The sequence below is a fragment of the Aphanomyces astaci genome, assembly GCF_000520075.1.
Source record: "Aphanomyces astaci strain APO3 unplaced genomic scaffold supercont1.4, whole genome shotgun sequence".
Classification (NCBI taxonomy): Eukaryota; Oomycota; class Saprolegniomycetes; order Saprolegniales; family Verrucalvaceae; genus Aphanomyces; species Aphanomyces astaci.
Window position 1 is genome coordinate 1310838 of NW_009798267.1, and position 20266 is coordinate 1331103.

At 53.9% G+C, this 20266-nt stretch overlaps 9 protein-coding genes across 11 annotated transcripts; 5 read left to right on the top strand and 4 right to left on the bottom strand.

Moving 5' to 3' along the window:
* Positions 1 to 212: 212 nt before the first annotated feature.
* H257_02604 (hypothetical protein) lies at positions 213 to 3097 on the bottom strand. Its single transcript, XM_009826316.1, has 5 exons — positions 2839 to 3097; positions 2251 to 2783; positions 1871 to 2201; positions 1679 to 1817; positions 213 to 1626 (listed from the first exon to the last, which is right to left on the bottom strand). Exons 1-5 carry the CDS (start codon positions 3040 to 3042, stop codon positions 596 to 598), a joined length of 2238 nt encoding a protein of 745 aa, XP_009824618.1. The 5' UTR covers positions 3043 to 3097; the 3' UTR covers positions 213 to 595.
* Positions 3098 to 4991: 1894 nt separating this feature from the next.
* H257_02605 (hypothetical protein) lies at positions 4992 to 7033 on the bottom strand (the record flags this gene model as incomplete). The annotated part of the gene is made up of 6 exons (XM_009826317.1): positions 6865 to 7033; positions 6276 to 6808; positions 5891 to 6197; positions 5697 to 5841; positions 5176 to 5639; positions 4992 to 5033 (listed from the first exon to the last, which is right to left on the bottom strand). The coding sequence occupies exons 1-6, from the start codon at positions 7006 to 7008 to the stop codon at positions 4992 to 4994; spliced, it is 1635 nt and encodes a 544-aa protein (XP_009824619.1). The 5' UTR covers positions 7009 to 7033.
* Positions 7034 to 7368: 335 nt separating this feature from the next.
* On the top strand, positions 7369 to 8643 carry H257_02606 (hypothetical protein). The gene is made up of 3 exons (XM_009826318.1): positions 7369 to 7858; positions 7911 to 8087; positions 8145 to 8643. The coding sequence occupies exons 1-3, from the start codon at positions 7417 to 7419 to the stop codon at positions 8534 to 8536; spliced, it is 1011 nt and encodes a 336-aa protein (XP_009824620.1). The 5' UTR covers positions 7369 to 7416; the 3' UTR covers positions 8537 to 8643.
* Positions 8626 to 13705, bottom strand: H257_02607. 2 transcript variants are annotated; one of them, XM_009826319.1, is made up of 4 exons: positions 10743 to 13705; positions 9921 to 10672; positions 9248 to 9560; positions 8626 to 9197 (listed from the first exon to the last, which is right to left on the bottom strand). In XM_009826319.1, exons 1-4 carry the CDS (start codon positions 13690 to 13692, stop codon positions 8797 to 8799), a joined length of 4416 nt encoding a protein of 1471 aa, XP_009824621.1. In that variant the 5' UTR covers positions 13693 to 13705; the 3' UTR covers positions 8626 to 8796. The 2 variants fall into 2 exon arrangements, with proteins under 2 accessions (XP_009824621.1, XP_009824622.1); XM_009826320.1 differs by lacking the exons at positions 8626 to 9197; positions 9248 to 9560 and having other exon boundaries at positions 9794 to 10672.
* Positions 13706 to 14066: 361 nt separating this feature from the next.
* On the top strand, positions 14067 to 15188 carry H257_02608 (hypothetical protein). Its single transcript, XM_009826321.1, has 4 exons — positions 14067 to 14153; positions 14205 to 14686; positions 14779 to 14904; positions 14953 to 15188. The coding sequence occupies exons 1-4, from the start codon at positions 14087 to 14089 to the stop codon at positions 15103 to 15105; spliced, it is 828 nt and encodes a 275-aa protein (XP_009824623.1). The 5' UTR covers positions 14067 to 14086; the 3' UTR covers positions 15106 to 15188.
* On the bottom strand, positions 15117 to 16009 carry H257_02609 (hypothetical protein; the record flags this gene model as incomplete). The annotated part of the gene is made up of 4 exons (XM_009826322.1): positions 15117 to 15187; positions 15242 to 15496; positions 15534 to 15834; positions 15899 to 16009. 4 exons carry the CDS (start codon positions 16007 to 16009, stop codon positions 15117 to 15119), a joined length of 738 nt encoding a protein of 245 aa, XP_009824624.1.
* Positions 16010 to 16149: 140 nt separating this feature from the next.
* Positions 16150 to 16644, top strand: H257_02610 (hypothetical protein). The gene has a single exon (XM_009826323.1). The coding sequence runs from the start codon at positions 16223 to 16225 to the stop codon at positions 16514 to 16516; it is 294 nt and encodes a 97-aa protein (XP_009824625.1). The 5' UTR covers positions 16150 to 16222; the 3' UTR covers positions 16517 to 16644.
* A 311-nt stretch (positions 16645 to 16955) lies between these two features.
* On the top strand, positions 16956 to 18427 carry H257_02611 (homogentisate 1,2-dioxygenase). The gene has a single exon (XM_009826324.1). The coding sequence runs from the start codon at positions 16987 to 16989 to the stop codon at positions 18343 to 18345; it is 1359 nt and encodes a 452-aa protein (XP_009824626.1). The 5' UTR covers positions 16956 to 16986; the 3' UTR covers positions 18346 to 18427.
* Positions 18428 to 18581: 154 nt separating this feature from the next.
* On the top strand, positions 18582 to 20174 carry H257_02612. Of its 2 annotated transcripts, XM_009826325.1 has the most exons (5): positions 18582 to 18907; positions 18951 to 19049; positions 19131 to 19304; positions 19351 to 19791; positions 19846 to 20174. In XM_009826325.1, the coding sequence occupies exons 2-4, from the start codon at positions 18980 to 18982 to the stop codon at positions 19668 to 19670; spliced, it is 564 nt and encodes a 187-aa protein (XP_009824627.1). In that variant the 5' UTR covers positions 18582 to 18907; positions 18951 to 18979; the 3' UTR covers positions 19671 to 19791; positions 19846 to 20174. The 2 variants fall into 2 exon arrangements, with proteins under 2 accessions (XP_009824627.1, XP_009824628.1); XM_009826326.1 differs by lacking the exon at positions 19846 to 20174 and having other exon boundaries at positions 18582 to 19049; positions 19351 to 19670.
* Positions 20175 to 20266: the final 92 nt, after the last annotated feature.

Here is a 20266-nt window from a genome sequence, read left to right on the forward strand (position 1 = left end):
GCTAGGCGGATGGCAACGAGCTCGTGATCACCGCCGCGGCTACACCAAGCCGCCTAGTTAGGTTGCACAACACAACGGCGTAGCAGGCATGTTAAGATTTCGCGAACTACATGAATATTATACCGTAGCTACAAAACAAAACAAAAATCTCCTTATTAATGCTACCAGAGCCTGCTGGTACACCGACGCATGGACATGAACGTTGATTTGCCCCATACCGCAACCAGCCCCGTCAACACCAATCAACCCAACCGAGGAAGCAACCCCTGCAACAAGTACCCTACGTGATAAAATCCACGACATTGAGCGACCAAGCCACAAACCTACTGTTGGCATCGAGTCGCTTGGATAGTACATTTTGTCGACACCCTCGGATCGCCCCCAGAACACGAATGGAACATCCATCGTGGCACCGTGTACGACATCATGCGCCATTTTGGGCTTAAAGAGCACATGCGTCTACCTGTGCGCCGTGCGCTGACCCAGTTTATGACATGCATTCAACGTGGGGTGGCATATAAAGGCCTAGTGACGATAACTAACGTTAAGTCAACAGTTGACTTCATTACAAGTTCGCGGGAAGGTGCAGAATTCGTCATCGTTGGACATCCACCGGCGGTCGCATTCGTGCTATGGTGGCACTACTTGCGGGGATTGAGTTCAGGAACGACAAGGAGCGCTGGGGTTGTAAGTGCACACATAGCACGCAGTTGTTGAGTCCATGTGGAGTACAGATATTGCTGCCATCGGCGGTAGAATTCAGGGACATTTCCATGGGTGGATAGTTCACTGCCGGTTGCTGCTTGGCAGGAATGCGATTGCACAGTACACATCGATTGAGATGGTGTGTAGTGCAGAAGCCTGCTTCAGATGCAGCTGCTGTCGCTGGATATGACGGTGGGTTTGTCAGTGCGGGCATCGAAGCGCGTGGACTGGGGCGAGCTTTGGGGTGCGAATACAAAGTCGAAGGCACTGGCACGCTCATTTTCAGCCGCAGCGCGCACAGTACGCAGTTCTTGAGTTGATGTTGCGAGCATATGGCGTTAGGGGATGGCGTCACATTCACGGTGGGAAGGATCACAGTTGAAGATTGTTGTGGTGGTCTGGAAAATGCAGGGGGCATCGGTGCCAGGTACCCTGACAAAGATGTGTTATGCATCTTGTCAGGATGCGTTTGGGGGCTTTGGCTCGGTAGCATTGCGCCATACTTTGCCTTGTACAAGTCACTACTTTTGACTCTGTCATCGAAGGTTGCCGTTGGTTGCAAGGGGGGTCTATAATGATATGACGAGGGGGTAGTCGATTCCAGGTGGCTAATTTGATTGGACGTCGTAGGGTTAGCTGACAACGTTGTGGGGGGAGCTTCCACGTAGCGTGCTTTGGGCGGCGTCGACAACGCTTGGACTTGACTCATCAGCATTTGAATTTGCCGCTCGCCATCTCGCAGTTGCTGCTGGTACAATCCATTTTGGACGTGCAACCGCTCGATGGCGAGTTCTTTTTCCCGCATTTGGGTCTCGTATTTGTGTACTTTGTCCACGGCGTCGGCTTGTTTCTCCTTTTGTTCAGCCAATTCGTGCAATTTTTGCTTCAACTTTGCAATGTGTGCCCGGGCCGCCGTAAGTCCTGGCGGCATATGTCAGTTGAAACTCATCCAAATCGCGAAAATGATGTGCACCTAGGTGCAGCTGCCTCGGAGAGACTGGAGTGTTTTGACTTTGAACGACACATTGCATCACAGCCCGCGTGCGATCAGCAAACTGAATCGTTCGCAGCGTTTCGTCCGACGCTCGGGGGGTAATGGTCGCGATCAGCACCTACAAATAGTCCCTTGTTAATGCGGCGAGAAATGTAGACGACGACGACATACGGTGCGAGTGTTGCCGCCCAACGAGTCTTGCAATAGGCGCGTCAAGGACGAATCTCGATACGGAATGTGCTTGCGACCAGATTGGGTGAGCGCGGCAATACAATTGCCCAGCGCCGACAAACTCGTGTTGATGTTCTTCATCTCTTCGATTTCCACGCCAGGTTTCACGGCTTGCTTGTTCCATTTTTCACTCCCGGCCAAGTCGACAAGGTTCAGCTTGGCGCGACGGCACCCGTCCTTGGACTGGCTCTTGAGAGTGACCTGCAGAATCGCATGCGACCGACTGCTCTGGGTATTCATGTCGGTTTCTCGCACGACTCGGTGAAGGCGCCTGCAGCAAAAGCTCATATCCAAAACTGAAAAAGGACTACAAGTCGTACCCTCGTTTTAGGAATGCCATCACGTCTGGCAACGACGTGATAGGATACGTTGATAGCCCTTGCACGACCATATCAGTGGTACCGTCCAACGCTTCCCTTAGCATTAGCGGCTTTTGCCGTTTCTTATCTGTGAGCAAGTCGAAGATCTTCTCGTTGTAAATCTGTAAGTACGCACACGAAATGGTGCAGTCACGGTTGGACACAGTGGAGTCCACCAACTGAATCAGGGCGCGGGGAATTATCCCCCAAGAGGGCGCAAACAGTGTCAGGTCGGGCGTGCTGCTCCGCGATGGGGCGGCCAGCTCGTTGTCGTGCATGCCCAGTATCGTGTGCGTTTTGCCTGTGCCGGTCTGCCCGTACGCGAAAATGGTCGCGTTATAGCCTTCCAGCACATCCGCCACCAGGGGCTGTACAGACGCGTACACGTCCGCCTGTGTCGACTCTGCCGTGAAGATGTGGTCGAAAGCACACTCGACGTGGCTTTGAGACGATGACGACGGCACCCGGAGGGACGTGGCGCTTGTGGACACCAACTAACAAGCCAACCACTGAGTTGTGGTTCTAAGCATATGCACAATAGTAGCGTACATCTGACGAGGCCAACGCGATTTCATATGCAGACAACGGACGGACACGAACAAGCACTTTGATTCGCTCATTGGCAAGTTGACGGTCCTCGTCCAACGACAGTGACACGGAATGTGCCGATGACGGCGGCGTTATCCTTCGATTGTCCCCGACGACGAGGCCTGATGAAGGCTGATCTGTGCTCGGACAAGTAGGGTCCTCCATGACGTCGCATGCATCCAAGGCCACGCGCCGCTGTGAAACCGACCCAAATTGAAACGACAATATTTCAAAAGACAGTATTTCGTGGTGAGCAGTATTATCGTTGCAAGCAGTAGCCAGGCTCGGAGTGGGCAATAATACTACCGTTATGTTAGCCGGGTCCATTGCTCATCGTAGTGAATCCGATATTCTAATCCATCAACTTCGAAGAGCTTTTGACAAGGCCGACATGTCTCGCGGAACGGACCTCTGCCTACATACTTCAGTACATGTACAGTACTTATACATCAAGAGCTTCCATGCAGCGATCATCCGGATAATGAATTCGAACCGGCACATTGATCAAAACAAAGGAGAATTCCGGGATCGAACTCGGGACCAATTGACATGACTGGTACGACTAACATTAGGTGAACATCAGGAACCCCTTCGGGGGTCATCCGTAAAAATTGGAACGATACAGAGAAGATTAGCATGGCCCCTGCGCAAGGATGACACGCATAAATCGAGAAGTATCGCACTTTTTGAGTTTTCATAACGTTATCGTGTAGTCAGACAAGTGGACTTTTTGCAGCAGTGTTGCTTCGTGATTTGTTAACGTTAATTTACAATTAACGTTAGATCTGGGGACGTGTAGCTAAGAGCATCCCCACCGGCTGATATAGAGCTGAAAAGACCCGTTTATTGGGTGCGTGCTGTAACAGTAAGAGCATCCCCACCGGCTGATGGCGGCCAACCATTGTAGCGATACCTGTACTGTAGAGTAAGGAAAAGGAAGGTACCTTGAAATGAAATACGAGTCTCCTTCGGTATCATGGAAAGCTATCAAGGAGCGACCCCATGGGTTGCTGAATACACAAATGCAATAAACCATACTAGAAGTGGCGTAAACACTCACAAAGTACATGTTTAACTGGAGGCCGAGCCTAGACAACTGCACTAAGCTTATATACGCAAAACCTTTGAAATGCGTTCATGGGCAGCCAATTCATGTGGATACATCGCGTTCCACGCATCATGGAGATGTTGGTGGTCGATGGCGTGATGATACGCCAGGTAATTGGGATCTTTGGCAAATTCAACCACGACGGTAGCCACCACTGCTTGGGCAATTGTCAAGCCAGTGTATCCCACCGCGACGCCAATCAGAATGGACGACGACACAACCATGGTCCACACATTGGTGGTTGCAGGCAGATTCAGTTGCCGTAGGTTGTGGGTCAGGTACCAAGCAACGCCAGCGCCAATGAGTCCACATCCAAAGGCATGGCAGGAGACAGTGGTGTTGATTTGAAGGTCGTTGGCAATGTCGGTCCATCCTTTCGATCGGAATATGTAGTGCGCGTGACGATTTGTTTCGAAAAACGGGACATTGCACTGGGTGGTGTCGATTGTTACCCAAGCGTAGGTGCTGACGCACGCCAGCCACGAGTCCCATCTGCTGCCAAAGTGGTGACAACTAAAGCTTCGACGGACAAATCGAAGTCCAAGCCAAACGGTGGCAACTGGGAGGATCAAAAGCCACGCGAGGCTACCCAGGCATATAACGTGGAGCTCTTGCGTCAACACATGACACGACACTTTACAAAGAGGAATTTTCTCCTTGTGGTGCCACCACGGACGGAACAGTGATGCCACGACGACGAGTGCAGTGTTTCGTACGATCAGCACTGTCCACAGGAATTGAAAGCCCAAGCAACCAACGACACCCCACTTCAACACGCCGTGTGACGTGTCGGTAAATTGTACGATTGCTACCGACGCAGCAATTGCATACATATATCCAACCACAATCACGGCTCCGCTCAATGATGTCCACAAAGCCAGGACTGTCCAAGGTCGCGTCCTCAGCGCTCGAAGGCCAACTATCACGTAAGTATTGGTGAACGCGTACTGCACTCGTGAATAGATGTAGTGTCCCATGAGCCACACGAATGTCAACGTTGCACATGTCAACGGAACCCACGTGGAAGCTGTTGTTGTTGCTGCTGGTGCTTTCCACATAATTGTAATCCATACTCCAACTGCGAGGACAGCAGCGACGTTCGTCAGGGTGGTCACCACCACCATCCATTTGCCACAGTACAAAACACTCAACGTCCACAACCACGAACACAGCCATAGGACGCCAAGTACCGGCCACAACGACTGAGCCACGACTTGTACTGTACGATCCACCGGGATGGCGTGAATGACTTGGTCACAACCTGCAAACAGGAGCACGATCACCACGCCAACGCCCATCACGTACAGCACCATCACACACACTTCGATGCACGTTGAATGTGGTGTAGCAGTAGATTCCACGTCACACAGAGTGTCCACCGTCGGATTCGCGACTTTCCATGAACTGTGTTCACATCCAACGGTGATGGCGTTGGCCGTCGAAGTTGATTTCTCTGGTGTACTAATCGCACGATCTTCAACTTTCTCGTGGAGTTTTTGGATGTGGTGTTCATCTTGGAGCAACTTTTGGTACACAGCGTCCGCCATGGACTCCATGGCTCGTCGCGAGGCTGCCGATTGGTTTTCGTATGCGGACGTCAAGTCCTCCAGCTTCTGAGCCAATTCAGTCACGGTCGCTCGAGTAGCAGCCAGGTCTACATGTCAATCAATCGCTCACAATAAGAGGTACAGGTACAGTAGTTGGTGTGTACCTTTGTGCCATTGCATGGAACAGGAGAGGGGAAGCTGATGGTTCTGTCGCATAGTCGACTGCATCACAGCTCGCATTCTGTCGGCAAACTGAATGGTTCGTATCGTTTCGTCGGTGGCGAATGCGTGGACGGTGGCAATGATCACCTTTGCAAAGGACTAGGTCAGTTGTAACCCGTGGCTGGCTCAATCATACGGTTCTGGTGGTGCCACCGAGTGAATCTTGGAGCAGGCGAGTCAGTGTCGAGTCTCGGTACGGAATGTGCTTTCGACCTGGCTGGGTCAACGCTGCGACGCAGTTGCCCAAGGCGGACAGGCTTGTGTTGATGTGTTTGATTTCTTCGCTTTCGGCGCCCGCCCTCGTGTTTTTGGTCCACTTTTCAGAGCCCGCCAAGTCGACCAAGTTCAACTTTGTCGCCGCGCCGACTTTGATTTGTAAAATCACATGCGACCGAGAACTTGTCGCATTCAGATCCGTCTCTCGCACTGCTCGAACTTGCCGCCTGGATAGTGATCGTTTACCACACACAGTTCAGTACTTCCTGGACGAACACTATGGAGCCATGGTCGATTAGACGTACCCTCGATGAAGGAATCGCATGGCGTCGTCGACGGAGGTTATGGCATGCGTAGTGAGACCTGGCAAGTCTGTGGCACCGTCCAGCCTTTCGCGCAACGCGAGCGGCCGCTGCCGTTTTTTATCCGCCATCAAGTCAAACGCCTTGTCGTTGTAGATCTCAACGTATGCGCACGACAGCGGCTGGTTGGTGAAGTTGCATGACTCCAGCAAGTGATTCAGCGTACGAGGCATGAGGCCCCACGAGTCCAACATCACCCAACGCCCGTCGTCACCAGGTCGAGATGTCGCGGGCGATGGCGATTCCTGCATCGAGCCCAGCATCGTGTGGGTCTTCCCCGTGCCCGTTTGGCCGTACGTGACGATGGTGGCGTTGTGACCTTGTCGCACAGCTTGAAGCAGAGCCTGAACGGACTCAAACACGGCCTCCTGGGTTGCCTGGGGCGGAAAGATGAGGTCGAATGAGCAATCGATTTGGTTGGACAACGCGGGGGTGGAAGGAGTACATCGCAGTGTCGTAGGCGTTAATGTCAAGACCTAGAGAGCGCAAGTTGGCACGGTATATATGGACATCGGTACATAGATCGACGTACTGGAAAGGAATTGCTCGTGTCGGTAGAGCAAGGCGGTCGCACTCGAATGAACGTTTGAATCCGCCTCGGTGGGGGATCCTCTCCCGCTAGGGGAACGATGGTTTGAGTCAGCGACTTGGCGAGTCGATCGCTCGGCCTCTCCATGTGTGGCGACCGTCGAAGTTTTTTTTGGTGTGATGGGGCCCAAGACGTCTATGGTAAGTGGCAGTTATTTTTTTTGCATGTGGTGGCCCTGCGGTTACAGATCTGAAGAGTACCACTAAGATATTATTCCTACAAGTATGAGGAGGTAAATCTTCATTGATGTAGCGCTCACGATACGCAAGAAGGCGGCATGTGTTGGGTCAGGTCACAGCGCAACGACTGTCGTTGCAAGCTCCATGAAGGAGTCTCAATCTGCTGCCAAATAAGTACTTCGAAGTACTCACAGTCAGTACCAATTACCAAATCTCCTCTTTGCACCACTCTATCAGGTTGTAGACGGACTGGAAATAGTGTGAATCCGTTGAATAAAGAGTGTTTCTTTCAGTCATACATACACACCCGCCGACCATGCTTCGTCGCACCCAAGCCACCCTCTTCAAGCCGACGTCCACTTTGCGCTCGTTGCGCAACTACACGGACGACGCCAGTTACATCGGCCTGACGGCCGAGCAAAAGGAGTTCTACGACACCAACGGGTACCTCCACATCCGCGGCGCGCTGTCCGACGACGTCTGCGATGCGTTGCGCTTCCGGGCCATCCACCACTTGGCGCAATTCGACCCAAACGCGTACCAAAAGTCCATCTTCAGCTCGACGCATCAAACGCGCTTCAGTGACTCGTACTTTTTGGAATCGGGCCATCAAATTCGATATTTCTTCGAAGAGAAAGCGTTCGACGACGACGGCAACCTCGCAGTGCCCATGAACCAAGCGATCAACAAGATTGGCCACAACCTCCATTCCCTCGATCCCGCCTTTCGCTCCGTCAGCTTCTCTCCCCACGTCATCGGTACGTTCGCCTATGTGGCGCTAACGTGTCCATCTCATGGGGGCGTGCGCAGGCATTTTGAAGTCTCTCGGGTATATCAAGCCGGTGTTGCCGCAATCTATGTACATCTTCAAGCAACCATCGATTGGAGGCGAAGTGCTGCCGCATCAAGATGGCACGTACTTGTACACGGAGCCCCAAAGCGTCGTAGGGTTCTGGTGGGCGTTGGAAGACTGCACCACGATGAACGGTATGTCCAATCTTGATCCTGCTGTCGTGATGTTATCCTGCGACGCTGTACTGTTAGGATGCTTGTACGGGGTCGCAGGGTCCCACAAGACGACACCTGTCCAGCAGCGATTCCTGCGCACGACCCCGTACGACGGCCAGAACCTTACTGCCGGCAAGGACGCGCCGCTCCTGACCACGTCTGGCCAAGCCGACTTCGACACGTCGCAAGGTAGGCCCATCTTGACCAAGAAGGGCGACTTGGTGCTGCTGCACAATGCGTTCGTACACTACTCCCATGCCAACACGTCGCTCACGTCCCGGCACGCGTACACAATCCACGCGGTGGAGACCCACGAAACCGACTACCCCGCCACGAACTGGCTGCAGTTTCCCCCTGGCATGACCTTCCCTCCCCTCTTCCCAACATCAACCTCGGCACCCCAGAACCCCCATGACAACGAACACTAGCTCGACTTGGACAACTCCTAGGCATTGGCTACATAGTACCTCATATGCCATTTCCATATGTATGTACATACATTGAGGATATTTGATCACTATAAACGATGTGGATGATGTTCTCGATGTTCGTTATCATCGGTCAAGGTGGCCAGTTCTATGTCTTGATACAATCGATGCTCGTGTTCATCATGTGCCATGTCATTTTTGTGGGGGGGGGGCGGGTGTGATGATGATTCATACCAAGGGCGCCACTACTACTAGTACTACTACAAGGCGTGTTCCGCCAGACAATGGTGGGGATACAGCTTGGCCATGACGTCGTCCATGGTGTCGTGGTCAGTGGCAACGATAGCGTGGGACCATATGGACGCCAGCAACGCCGCACGGACGTCTTGCTGTGCTTCTTCGTCGTCGTCGTCGGGGTCGAGGCGGCGGCTGTGGCGGCGCCTCTGTGGACTGTCCCAGCGGCGCTTTTGACGCCGCTTCGTATCCTCCGGGGGGGTTGTCTTGTCCTTGCGCGCTTTCTTCGTAGGTGCGTGGGGCACTTGCTTGTCAATCACTATTATCTTCCGCTTCTTTGGAATGTCCACCAACTGGTCGTTCGTGATGGTGTGGTAAAACTCCTTCATGGTCGTGGTGGGCGCTGTGACGTGGAGCAACGGCACCGCTACACCAACCAACGGTGTCACATATATACTTCACTATAACCCGACGTACCTTTCTCATATGCGTTGCAATCGGACTGGACAAACAGCCGCTTCTTGATCTTTTCGCGCTGTTTGCTCAAGTCAATAAACATCCTCACGCGTTCCAGGGAGCATCGAATCTCCTGCAGCGCAAGTAGAGTGTCCCGCGTGATCCACACTTGGTTCTCAGCGTCGAACGCGGCAAAGTCTGGCGGGTGCTCGCTGCAAGCGTACGCCATCTTGGCTTTGGGCGTGGGTTTCCAGCTGAAGTACAACGCTGTCGCAGCGCAGTACGGGTGGAACGACACACTGCACTGCTTTTTCCAGCACGTCACCAGGCGCCCCTATCCCACATGATGGATATGCAGTCAGCATACAGAATACGATATCAATATGGCCAAGTCGAAGCTGTTGGAGTGTTTTGGGTGATCTCAATCGAATGAGCAGAAGAACCAAATCGGCAGACAATCGATATATCGACCAATCAAAAACCAGTACACGAATCAAGTGGCGAATCAAATTATCCACTCTTCGACCACGTCAACATCGAATTAGTGTGTATTGTGACTGAAAATTAGTGTGACACTGGACGATCTTTCCACGCAAAAGGCAGTACAACGAATCGATCGATGAATAGAATTAGCGAATCAGCACAAAAGTCCACATTTTGGGTAAAAGGACAAACATATATACGATGGAGATACCGCGGGAGTTTTCAAGTGACAGAGGGTGCATTTCTGCGACGCTGTTCCACTCGATGGCGTCGACACGGTCACCACTCTTCCACCTTTACCGGACTTTTGAATGGGCTGATGGAATGCCTTGGCGCAGTACAAGTGCACGTGGAGGCTTGGAGAAGTAGGAGCAGCCACCACGGGGGGTGGAGGTGCCGAGAGCGCGGTTAATCCGGCGGCGGCGGCCGCAGTGGGCGACGGGGCGGCGGCTTCTGATGCATGCACTTTGGCCGGGAGCATGTACCCCTGGGGTTGGTCGCAGAGCAGACACGTCACGGCGGCCGGTTTGACCGCCAACGACGTGATTGAGCCGGGGGGCAAGAGCCGGCACTTTTCACACTGCCACGTCACGACTTGGGCGTGGGGATCAACCTTGGCCACTGGATGCACGCAATGCGCATGACATTGGACGTGGCAGTCCGTGCATCGCAGGAAGAAATGGGTGGTCGGGAGCGAATCGTCGAACCGATGGTGGGGGTGCATCGAATTCATCGTGACAAAGCACACTGCACATCGAGCTCGCGTTGTTGGCGTGTACAGTTGAGCCCGCTGACGCCGCTGGAGCTCCCGATCTTGACAGGGCAGATCCGGGGGTGTGTGCTCTTTGCATGTCAGTGTGAACCGCAGGCCTTGGCCCCCCCCGGCGCACACAAAGCCACAGGACGCCACCTCAGCGTGCATGTAGCACCCATCAAACCACGCGCACAACGGATGAAACGACGCTACGACACCAAGTACATCATATCAGAGGGCGTACGTTATGTTAGACAACCAACACAGAACTGTCTGTACCTGGGCAGTGGCGGCACTGAACGGTACAGCCCGTGGCGATGCGGCACACACGACAGAGTCCGCCGCGTTGTAATGCGGGGGGGATGCCCTCAACGTTGGCGAGGGCGGTGGTGGTGGAGATGGTGGTAGAGTTGTCTTGGAATGACGACGTGGCATACCGGACCTTGGAGTCGTCCTGAGACAGTTGGAAGAGCATGCGGGGCACCTTGACGACAAACGTGGTGGGGCACCACAGGCCGCAAAACACGTGCACCCAGTGGCCTTCGACCGTTTGTTTCAGGGCGCCGTGGGGGTGCGGGCAGAGCGCGCACTGGGGCGCCACGACCCCCTTGACGCTGCACTTGCTGCAGAAAAAGTCGCTTTTCGGGATCGTGGCCACGCCGTAGCAGCGCTGGTGAACTGCCACGTCACACTTGTCGCAAAAGATGATCGGGTTCGACTCCTCCGACGTGCCGTCCATACAAATCACACACGTGCCGTCTTCGAACGACTGCAGCTCCGTCGTCACGTTGCCGTCCACGTCGTCCAAGAATGGCATGTCCGTCGTGCCTTTGATCACGCTCGTGCACACCGACTTCCACCAGTTGTACTCTTCGTACAGACTTTCCACCTGTTTGGCCGTTGCCGCCGTCGCCGCTTCAGACGCCGTCGCCGCGGCCGCCTTGCGCCACAACGTCCGCCACCGCATGCGGTTCCCTTTCAAAGTTTCTTGGAGCACGTCATAACACAGCAGCGCTTCCAACGCCATGTCATCCTGAATCGGAGCTTCCGTGACTTGAACCGACGACGTATCGGATGTGTACACGTGGCTCGCATTCACGTCGGTCACTTCGTCAATCGACAAGAGCGACACCCACACCGGTTCGGTGGGCATACTACTAGTACTACTATCTGTCGGCAACGTCACCAAAGTTTTGTTGGGCCGAAACCGGCTCCACACGACATTGGAAGCCCCCGGTGTGGTGGTGTCGTCGTCCTCGCCATGAGCCGTGGTCGGGGCGTTGGCCGAGCACACGACAGCGAACCGACAATGCTGCACGGGGCGGTGGTCGTGGCTGGCCAGCACCACCTCCAAGATGCCACTGGACTCGGTCGTCCGTGTCATCGACTTGATGTGCGTGAAGGGTTTCAACGGCTGCACGCAGCGCAGGCCGTTCGACTGGAGCATCGCGTCGCATGTGTGGCGGACGTGGGTCGCTGCCAGCCATTCGTTTGTGACGTGGGCAAACGTGGTCGCGTCCGAGCACTTGGGCGGGGGCTTGAGCGGGGTCAGGAACGCCTGCGAGTTGACGCCCGCTAGCCACTGCGTGAGGGGCGTCCACTTGGCCGGCAGCAGCGACGGTTTCGTGAAAAACGATTGAAACACTTGGGCCCAAAAGTCCCGCGACTGCAGGAGCCCCCCGCCTGGCATGCCCGGCCACGACGAGAAGAGCGAGTCCACGGCGTTGTGGCGGAGGACTCCGAGGGCGTTTTCCATCAATATGTCCTTGATGGGGGAGGCTGGAGGCGGAGGGGCTGACTGCGAAAACGTTGGGGCCATGGGGCGGGGGTGGTGTTGGGGAAGCATGAGCATCGGTCGAGGCGACGGACCGACCGCCACGCCGCCGCCAACCGTCGGTGGCTGGAGTGGTTTGGGGGAGGGTGATTTCTTAGTCGTCGCGGCGCTCGACGTTTTGGGCTGGGGAGGACGCTGGGTGTCCTTGTTGGCCTTGCTGTTCGATCCGGGAGGTCGACCACGGGGTCGCTTGGGCAGGTTCGGGTCCTTTGGTTTCCGAGAACTTGCTGGTTTCAGTGGACATAAGGACGCTTGATGCACGTGGAGGATTGAACTTAGCATGGGCTGCATGCACCATGTACACACGGCCACGTCGGCCAGTTGTGGCAGCGATGGTTGGGACGGCGCGGCGTGTTGTTGTGGCGGACGTGGGCGGCCGACGCTCGATGGCGATGCCATGAACGGGCGAGGGTTCACTGAAGGATGCGCGGTGTTTGAAGCACTGCCTGGGGGAGGCGGCAACGTGGGTTTTGGAACGGACGGATCTTGCTGGGGCACCGGATGCTTTCGCGGTCGGCCGACTTTGTTTGACGTCGGTGGTTGCGAAAATGGAATCATGGGGTTTAGCAGTGGGGGAAGCGCAAGGTCGGAGGGCGAAAGGGCGGCGTGGGGAGCCGCGGCGGTGGGTTCGTCGTCTTCTTCGAGGTCGACTTCCGTACCAAGATACGGCTGGTCCCAAAACACATCTTTGATCGAGCGGTATGTGGCACGGACGTCGGCAAAGTGCGAGTCGCAGATGCACGCGAGGTGGTTCGCCTCGGTGACACCCGTGTACACCTTGGACTCGAGCGCACGCAACGCACAAACGGCATGGAACGCCTTCGTACATCGTTTGCTCATGCATTGCAAGCATCCGTTTCGCTTGTGGCAGATGTGGCACTTGAGCGACTTGCGCGTACCGAAGAGCAGGTCGGCGTCCACGACCGATGACGTGGCCTGCACCTCTGACGGCACCTGCTTCAGTTCGGGCAGCCATCGCACGCACACCAAGTGACACACGGTGTTGTCGGCCTTGGTGGGTTTCACAACACCGCCAGACATCTTGCACACAACGCAGACGCGTGCCGAGTTCGGGGTCAGCTCCGTGGCATGCTTCTTCTCGAGTGTGCAGACGTCGCAGACCCACTTGGACCGCTTCTTGTACGGCATGAGCGGCATTGAATCCGTGCCAGACCCGTAGCATGCCAAGTGCACCCGCATGCGGCACGTCGGGACGCTGCAGCAAAGGAGGGGATTCGTCGCGTATTCCGCGCCATCAAAGCATACCATGCAGACCCGATTTGCTGGAAGGTCCAAGTTGTCTAGAAGTGTCTGCGACACCGAGATGATGTCCAGAGAAGGTCCATCGTCGGCGGCCACCGCGGGCGACGGGGTCCCGACTTCGTTCAGAGGCATAGTAAGTACGGACAAATTCAAACGAAAACTTCTGGCCAAGTAATGGCGTCTTTGTATTGGCTATAATGACGCTAAATAGGCCAATCATGTTTGTACCCTCCACGATAATTCCATCGTTTAATCTTCGCTTACACCATAGGTAGGAAATCACACCATTTGTGGCGTGGGAAGCGCAGACACCCTCAAGAAGTGGTCGATTGCAGAAACGGGTGCTTGTAGTAAGCTTGGCCATGCAGTATGGTGGTTCCAAGGGCCTTACTATTGCCGAAGCTCAAATACATATTGTCCAATGGGTGACCGGATTGTGGTTATAATTTTATCCAATCAAATTGATTACTCACCTCGCGCCCAATCGGAATCAAAAACACCGCAGTGCCAAACATCCAAAACGACGATGTCGGATCGCGCAGACTTGACCCATCTCAAGGTGAAGGAGCTGCAGGAAAAATGCAAGGCGCTAGGTATGCATCCACGGACGTAATGAACATACACCCACGCACGTGCATGCGTAGGCCTCCGCATCCAAGGCAAGAAAGCCGATCTTGTGCAGCGACTTGTCGAGTTTTTCGAGTCAACGTCGTCAACGACGTCGAAGCGCTCGCACGAGTCCAACGGAGACAATGGACAGAAGAAACAAAAGACGACCATGGACTATGGGGCGACGGATACGCCATCAGCTTCCAACGAAGATGGATGGAGTGTGGAGCTGTCGCGGCTTTTCCTTCCGTACGCAGACTCCGAGAACGAAGACGTGACTTCGGACGACGGCATCTTTCTCCTATGCGAACACTTGGGCATTGACCCCCAAGATCCTGTGATGCTTGCTCTCGCCTATCACATGAATGCCGCGACCATGAGCGAGTTCACCAAAGCCGAGTTTGTGCATGGCCTGAAGGCGTTGCAGTGCCATTCTGTCGCCGACGCCAAAGCAAAAGTGCCCCTTCTTCGCAAACACTTGACCAGTGACCCCGTCGTTTTTGCCAAGATCTACGCCGTACGTGTTCTACAACTTCATACTCGACTGCTCACGTCATGGCCAACGTCATATACTCCACTGGTCACGTCATGTCTTCCGCCTTTATGTAGCATACATACAACTTTGCCAAAGAGCCCGACCAACGAAGCATGCCCGTGGACACGGCGTTGGAACTATGGGAGTTGCTTCTTCCCAGTCATTTCGACTTGCTGCCGTCATGGATCGACTATGTCAAGGTGTCGCGTCTTCGCACTGAATGACACTCCTCAAGGATTGTACTGTAGGCACATCAAAAGAATGCGATTTCGCGCGACGTGTGGATGCAACTGCTCGAGTTTTCCCACCACGTGGCGACCGATCTGAGCAACTACGACGAGAACGGCGCGTGGCCAGTCTTGATTGACGACTTTGTCGCGCACATGAAACAGCAGTCGTAAATTAAACATCATTAGACTCTCATGAATGTCATGAACATCACAACCACGAGCATCAGGGTAACCTCCAGCCCAAGCTTGGACGCTACACATAAACAACCCCATGCGATCATCCCCCCGACAGAGTGACGATGGTTACCATGACTGCATACGACAATGCCTTTGACAGAGCTCGCAAACCCGTTTCCTGGGTGGCAGGTGCACGGCACCCCAATATTCGACACTTTTGCTGCGCACGTGGACGCCATTGCGTTCATTTCGTCCACAGATCGAGACGTGCCAAACGACATGTACCGCTTGTAGCTTTCAAAGCAGCACCCGATCTTGTTGACAATATCACTGCACAGGTCGTAATTGGAGCCAGCGTTTTGTATGGTCAGACCTAGCAACGGGACTGAACGGCGTTAGGTTAACTAAGCCGGAACTCGCACCGCAGTATTTTTCAGACGCATCTTGCTGGCATCCAAATTGAAAACTGGCGGCAAACAGCCGCTGGTTGGCGACTTCGTACTCGTCTTGCCCGTCAAAGCAGTCGAGGTTGAGCATGCTGGCATACGTGTACGCCGTGTTGTTGTAGCATGCGTTCGAACACAGCGCCGCCTGTTCTGCGTCCGTGCGATAGTCCATGACGTTGATGTCATGCAGTTGCTTGCAGTCTGTCTCGGTCACCGCGCCACCCACGATGCCTTGAGTCATTTGCGTTTGGTCGATCCAGAGCTTGTCGAGTTGAACCTACTCATGCAACCATTAAAGCCAGAACGGTTGCTCTCTATACACTTCTAACGTTGCCTTGTACCTTAAGTGCTTGGCATTCCTCTGTGACGCTGCGGTTCAAGTTGCCAACGTGCTGGGCTGTGGTGGCCCATAGTAGCACAGCCACCTCTACAATCGCAACAATGGCGCGCATGCTTCGGAAATGACATGCAAGTATTCTTGGATTCCGGATAATCCTCGGCGTTATCCGCAAAAACACGCGAAAGGTCGCGGCAAATCGAGTGAAAAAACGGATAAAACAATCCAATCATTATCGACAACCATTGTTCTTCACGCCAACGTCGAAGATTATGGGTAAGCGCAAGGCGGGGCATAGCATTTCGACTTTATCCAGCAACAGTAGTCCATGATACAGCTGCCGTTGACGTGGATCACAGCAGTACTGCTCGTTGGACCTGCGTCCTCTCGGCTGTATGCGCCTCCTTCAAACTTGGTCTACCAAGCTGACACAGTTGACCTCGTGCCACGTCATGTCGACGAAACTCGCATGATGGAGTTGCCACCGATCGATTCCAACTACCTTCAATGGTACTGCGAGACGTTTCCGTACGACCTGAACGCTGCAGAGCCGCCAACATTCAACTCCCCAATCCAACAAGCCATGTGGGCCAAATGCAAAGCGTACTTTGACATCCCGTGAAGACCTTTGATAACTTTGAACCATGTTTTTATTGGTGAGTGGTCGAAAATGAAGGTTGCGCCTGTGGATTCATTGATTGTCCTTGGTGCAAACTGAAATGAGACGTCACCTCGTTTTGCAACTTCAAGCGCCCTTACAAATCCATGGGAGGTTTGTAAACTTCGACCACTCGTAGTTGTGTGGAATCGAAGTAATTCGATAAAGTACGACACATACGTTGTCGATTTACTATGGTAATGATTGTACCCTATTAAATGCCAGTACGTAAATTACCGATTTGTATGCATGAATAAATCCATATATAACTACAACGCAATGTTGTCATCATATATATATATGAAAAAGAACATATGGATATGCATAATGACTCCGTACATACTTAAGTACGAATGTACCAAATCGTATCTATGCCCATTGAGTTTTGTTGGGGTTCATTCACTCTGCAACTCGCCTGCAACCGATCACTCAACATGCCCGGTAAAGCTTCCAGCCCCATCAAGCGCACTCGCGCCGAACAAGCAGATGGGTCATGGCTGGACTTGGAATACCTTCCTGGCTTCGGCAACCATTTTGCGTCGGAAACCCTCAAAGGCGCGCTCCCCACGGGCATGAACAACCCGCAAAAATGCAACTACGGGCTGTACGCCGAACAATTATCGGGCACGGCGTTCACGCTGCCGCGCAAGTCGAACCAACGCAGCTGGCTGTACCGCATCCTCCCCCCTGTCGTTCACGAGCAATACAAGGAAATCCCCGCGAAGCACATCGTGAACGACTTCACCAACGAACACATCACACCGCAACAACTGCGCTGGCAACCCATGGCGTTTCCCAAGACGTCTGAAAAAGTCAACTTCATCCAAGGCCTGCACACCATGGGTGGAGCAGGAGAGCCCACGATGAAGGCGGGCCTGGCCATCCACATGTACGCCGCGAACACGTCCATGAAGGACACGGCATTCTACAACTCGGACGGCGACTTCCTCATCGTGCCGCAAGTGGGTGCGTTGAAGATCACGACCGAGTTTGGCAAATTGCACGTCAAGCCGCATGAAATCGTCGTGATCCAGCGCGGCATCCGCTTCTCCGTCGACCTGGATGAGCCGTCCCGCGGGTATGTGTTGGAAGTGTACAACCGGCACTTCATCCTCCCCGACTTGGGTCCCATCGGCGCGAACGGCCTCGCCAACCCTCGTGACTTTGAGCACCCCGTCGCGTGGTACGAAGACCGCGACGTGGACTTCACCGTGATCGGCAAGTTTGGCGGCAAGTTGTTCTCGGCACACATGAACCACTCGCCGTTCGACGTGGTGGCGTGGCACGGCAACTACGTCCCGTACAAGTACAACTTGGACTTATTTTGCACGATGAACTCGGTCAACTACGACCACCCGGACCCGTCCATCTACACGGTGCTCACGTGCCAGACGGACGAAGCGGGCTGCGCCGTCGCGGACTTTGTCATCTTCCCGCCGCGCTGGATGGTGCAAGAGAAGACGTTCCGCCCTCCATACTACCACCGCAACTGCATGACCGAGTTCATGGGCATGGTATACGGCGTGTACGACGCCAAAAAGGATGGGTTCGTGCCTGGCGGTGCGTCCCTGCACAGCTGTGACAGCGCGCACGGCCCCGACGCCGCCACGTTTGAGAACGCATCGAACGCCGACCTCAAGCCGCACTACTTTGACGGCGGCCTCGCGTTCATGTTTGAGTCGTCGTACATGATGAAGCTGACCGACTATGCGCTCAACTGCCCCCAGAACGAAAAGGACTACTACAAGTGCTGGCAGCCGCTCAAAAAGTTCTTCAACCCGCACCAAAAGTAGCCAAAGCACGTGGTCCAATAAATCGAATATGAAACAATGGCCGTAAAACTAATACAAATATAAGCGGATGTTCAAAAGGCAATGTGTGGGTCAAGATGGCCATCATACAATTATGCTGTATATATATATGCCTCAGAATATGCACTATGGACGATGGAGTGCAGTAGATTCAGTGGTAGTTGAGGGGACAAGCAAAGCTCAAGACAAACATCGACATCTTTGTTCCTGTTAGTATGTATTTATAGACACTTCCGAGGCTTTAGTGCCAAGTCCACCATGCCAGCCAGTGCCAACAACCCTCCGACAGCCATGCCCCAACTCCCCCTGAACGCCCCCACTGGAACGATAAAAATGGTGCTGAGCTTGGTCACGTTTATCAGTTTCTACACGCCACTTGTGATCGCCATGTACTACATCAACCGACACAGCCCTAGCATCAAGTACCGCAACCCGAACGAACTGGCGTTCGTGGCTCTGTCTGCATTCCTCAACGGCCTGGGGCGGTGTCTGGGGCCGCTCTTCGTCGACGACATCTCGTGCACGCTCCGGTTGCTCTCATTAGGTATAGCTTAACATCCAACGACCTTCACCAACGACGATGCTAGCATTCCGCTGCAGCTGGTGCTGGTGAGATATGTGTTGGCTGAACGACATGGCCAAAACAGCCAAACCGATTGCGAGGACTACCAACGCCACCCCTTCGCGTAGGTCGTGCTGACATTTCACTTAACCTAGCGCATCTTGCTTTACGTGACGGACGTGGAACATTCTCATGCTTGTGATAGTGTTTCGCAACGATTACAGCGTGTACAGCGGGGCGCACTGCCCGTCTAACCTGCTTGACGCAGTCATGCGTTGGTTCCTCACGTCGTTTGCGTGTATGATAAGTGCGTCGGTGGTGCTGTCGAACTTTGGCTTGCGCCGGCCGTATCAAACGTGCGGCCGCGCGTATGTCGCATGTACAAACCTCGTTCTGATTCCACACCTCATGTGTGTCGCAACTAGTGTTTTTGGCGTACGTTACCATTTTGATCTTTTGGTTTCAAAGCGATGTTGTGTACACGTACCGCGTCGACTTGATCATCAACCTCGCCATCGACCACACGATTGTATGGGTCCACATTGTCCGGCCGATCGTCGTCGAGTTTGTTCAATCACCTTCATCCACAACCATCCTCAACCCGGCGATGCACCAGGGCATAGCGCGTGTGCTCAGTGCGTATTTGCACTCAAAGGAGGGCTTTGGCCTTTGCCTTGCGGGATCTGGAAGCGATACGCGATGGCCTTTGAAAGCAACACCAAGTACCATATGGGTGGAACTGTGATATTCCAAGTCTCTGTTGGGCAGACAAGAACGCATTGGCATACCATCGTTGTAGGAGAGCAATAGTGCACATGGTATTGAGCACACGAGCCGTGAAAACCCATGACTTCCTTTTGCTGCAGGTACAATGTCCATGTGTTGTCATGACAAGTCTGTTAGCGTCCATTCCGACGAAGGGCGACGGGGCATCCGGTACTTTGACATTCTGCTGGACTCGATCGTGGACAGAATTCTCGTGGAGACGTTGCCCCGGTTCCAGCGGGATCCGGTCGGCGCAGGGTGGTATAACTTTCTTGTCAAGTACCACACACAAGACTCGCTGGATCAAGTGCTAGACGACACCATCGGACGAGATCAGTGGTCCAAGATGCCCAACCATCAAACATGCCGCCATCAGCCGCTCCACGGGGCGATTATACATGATTCAAACGGAAGGCCTGTCGTTCAAGGACGGCGACGACGAAAGGAGTACATGTTGTGTGTTAACAGCGGAATTGTTGCGCCATATCTGTTGTGTGTGCATCTAATTTCGTTGTGACAGTGATATTACCTCCGACGAAAGAACCACGCAGTCATGACAACGACGTACCCACTCCA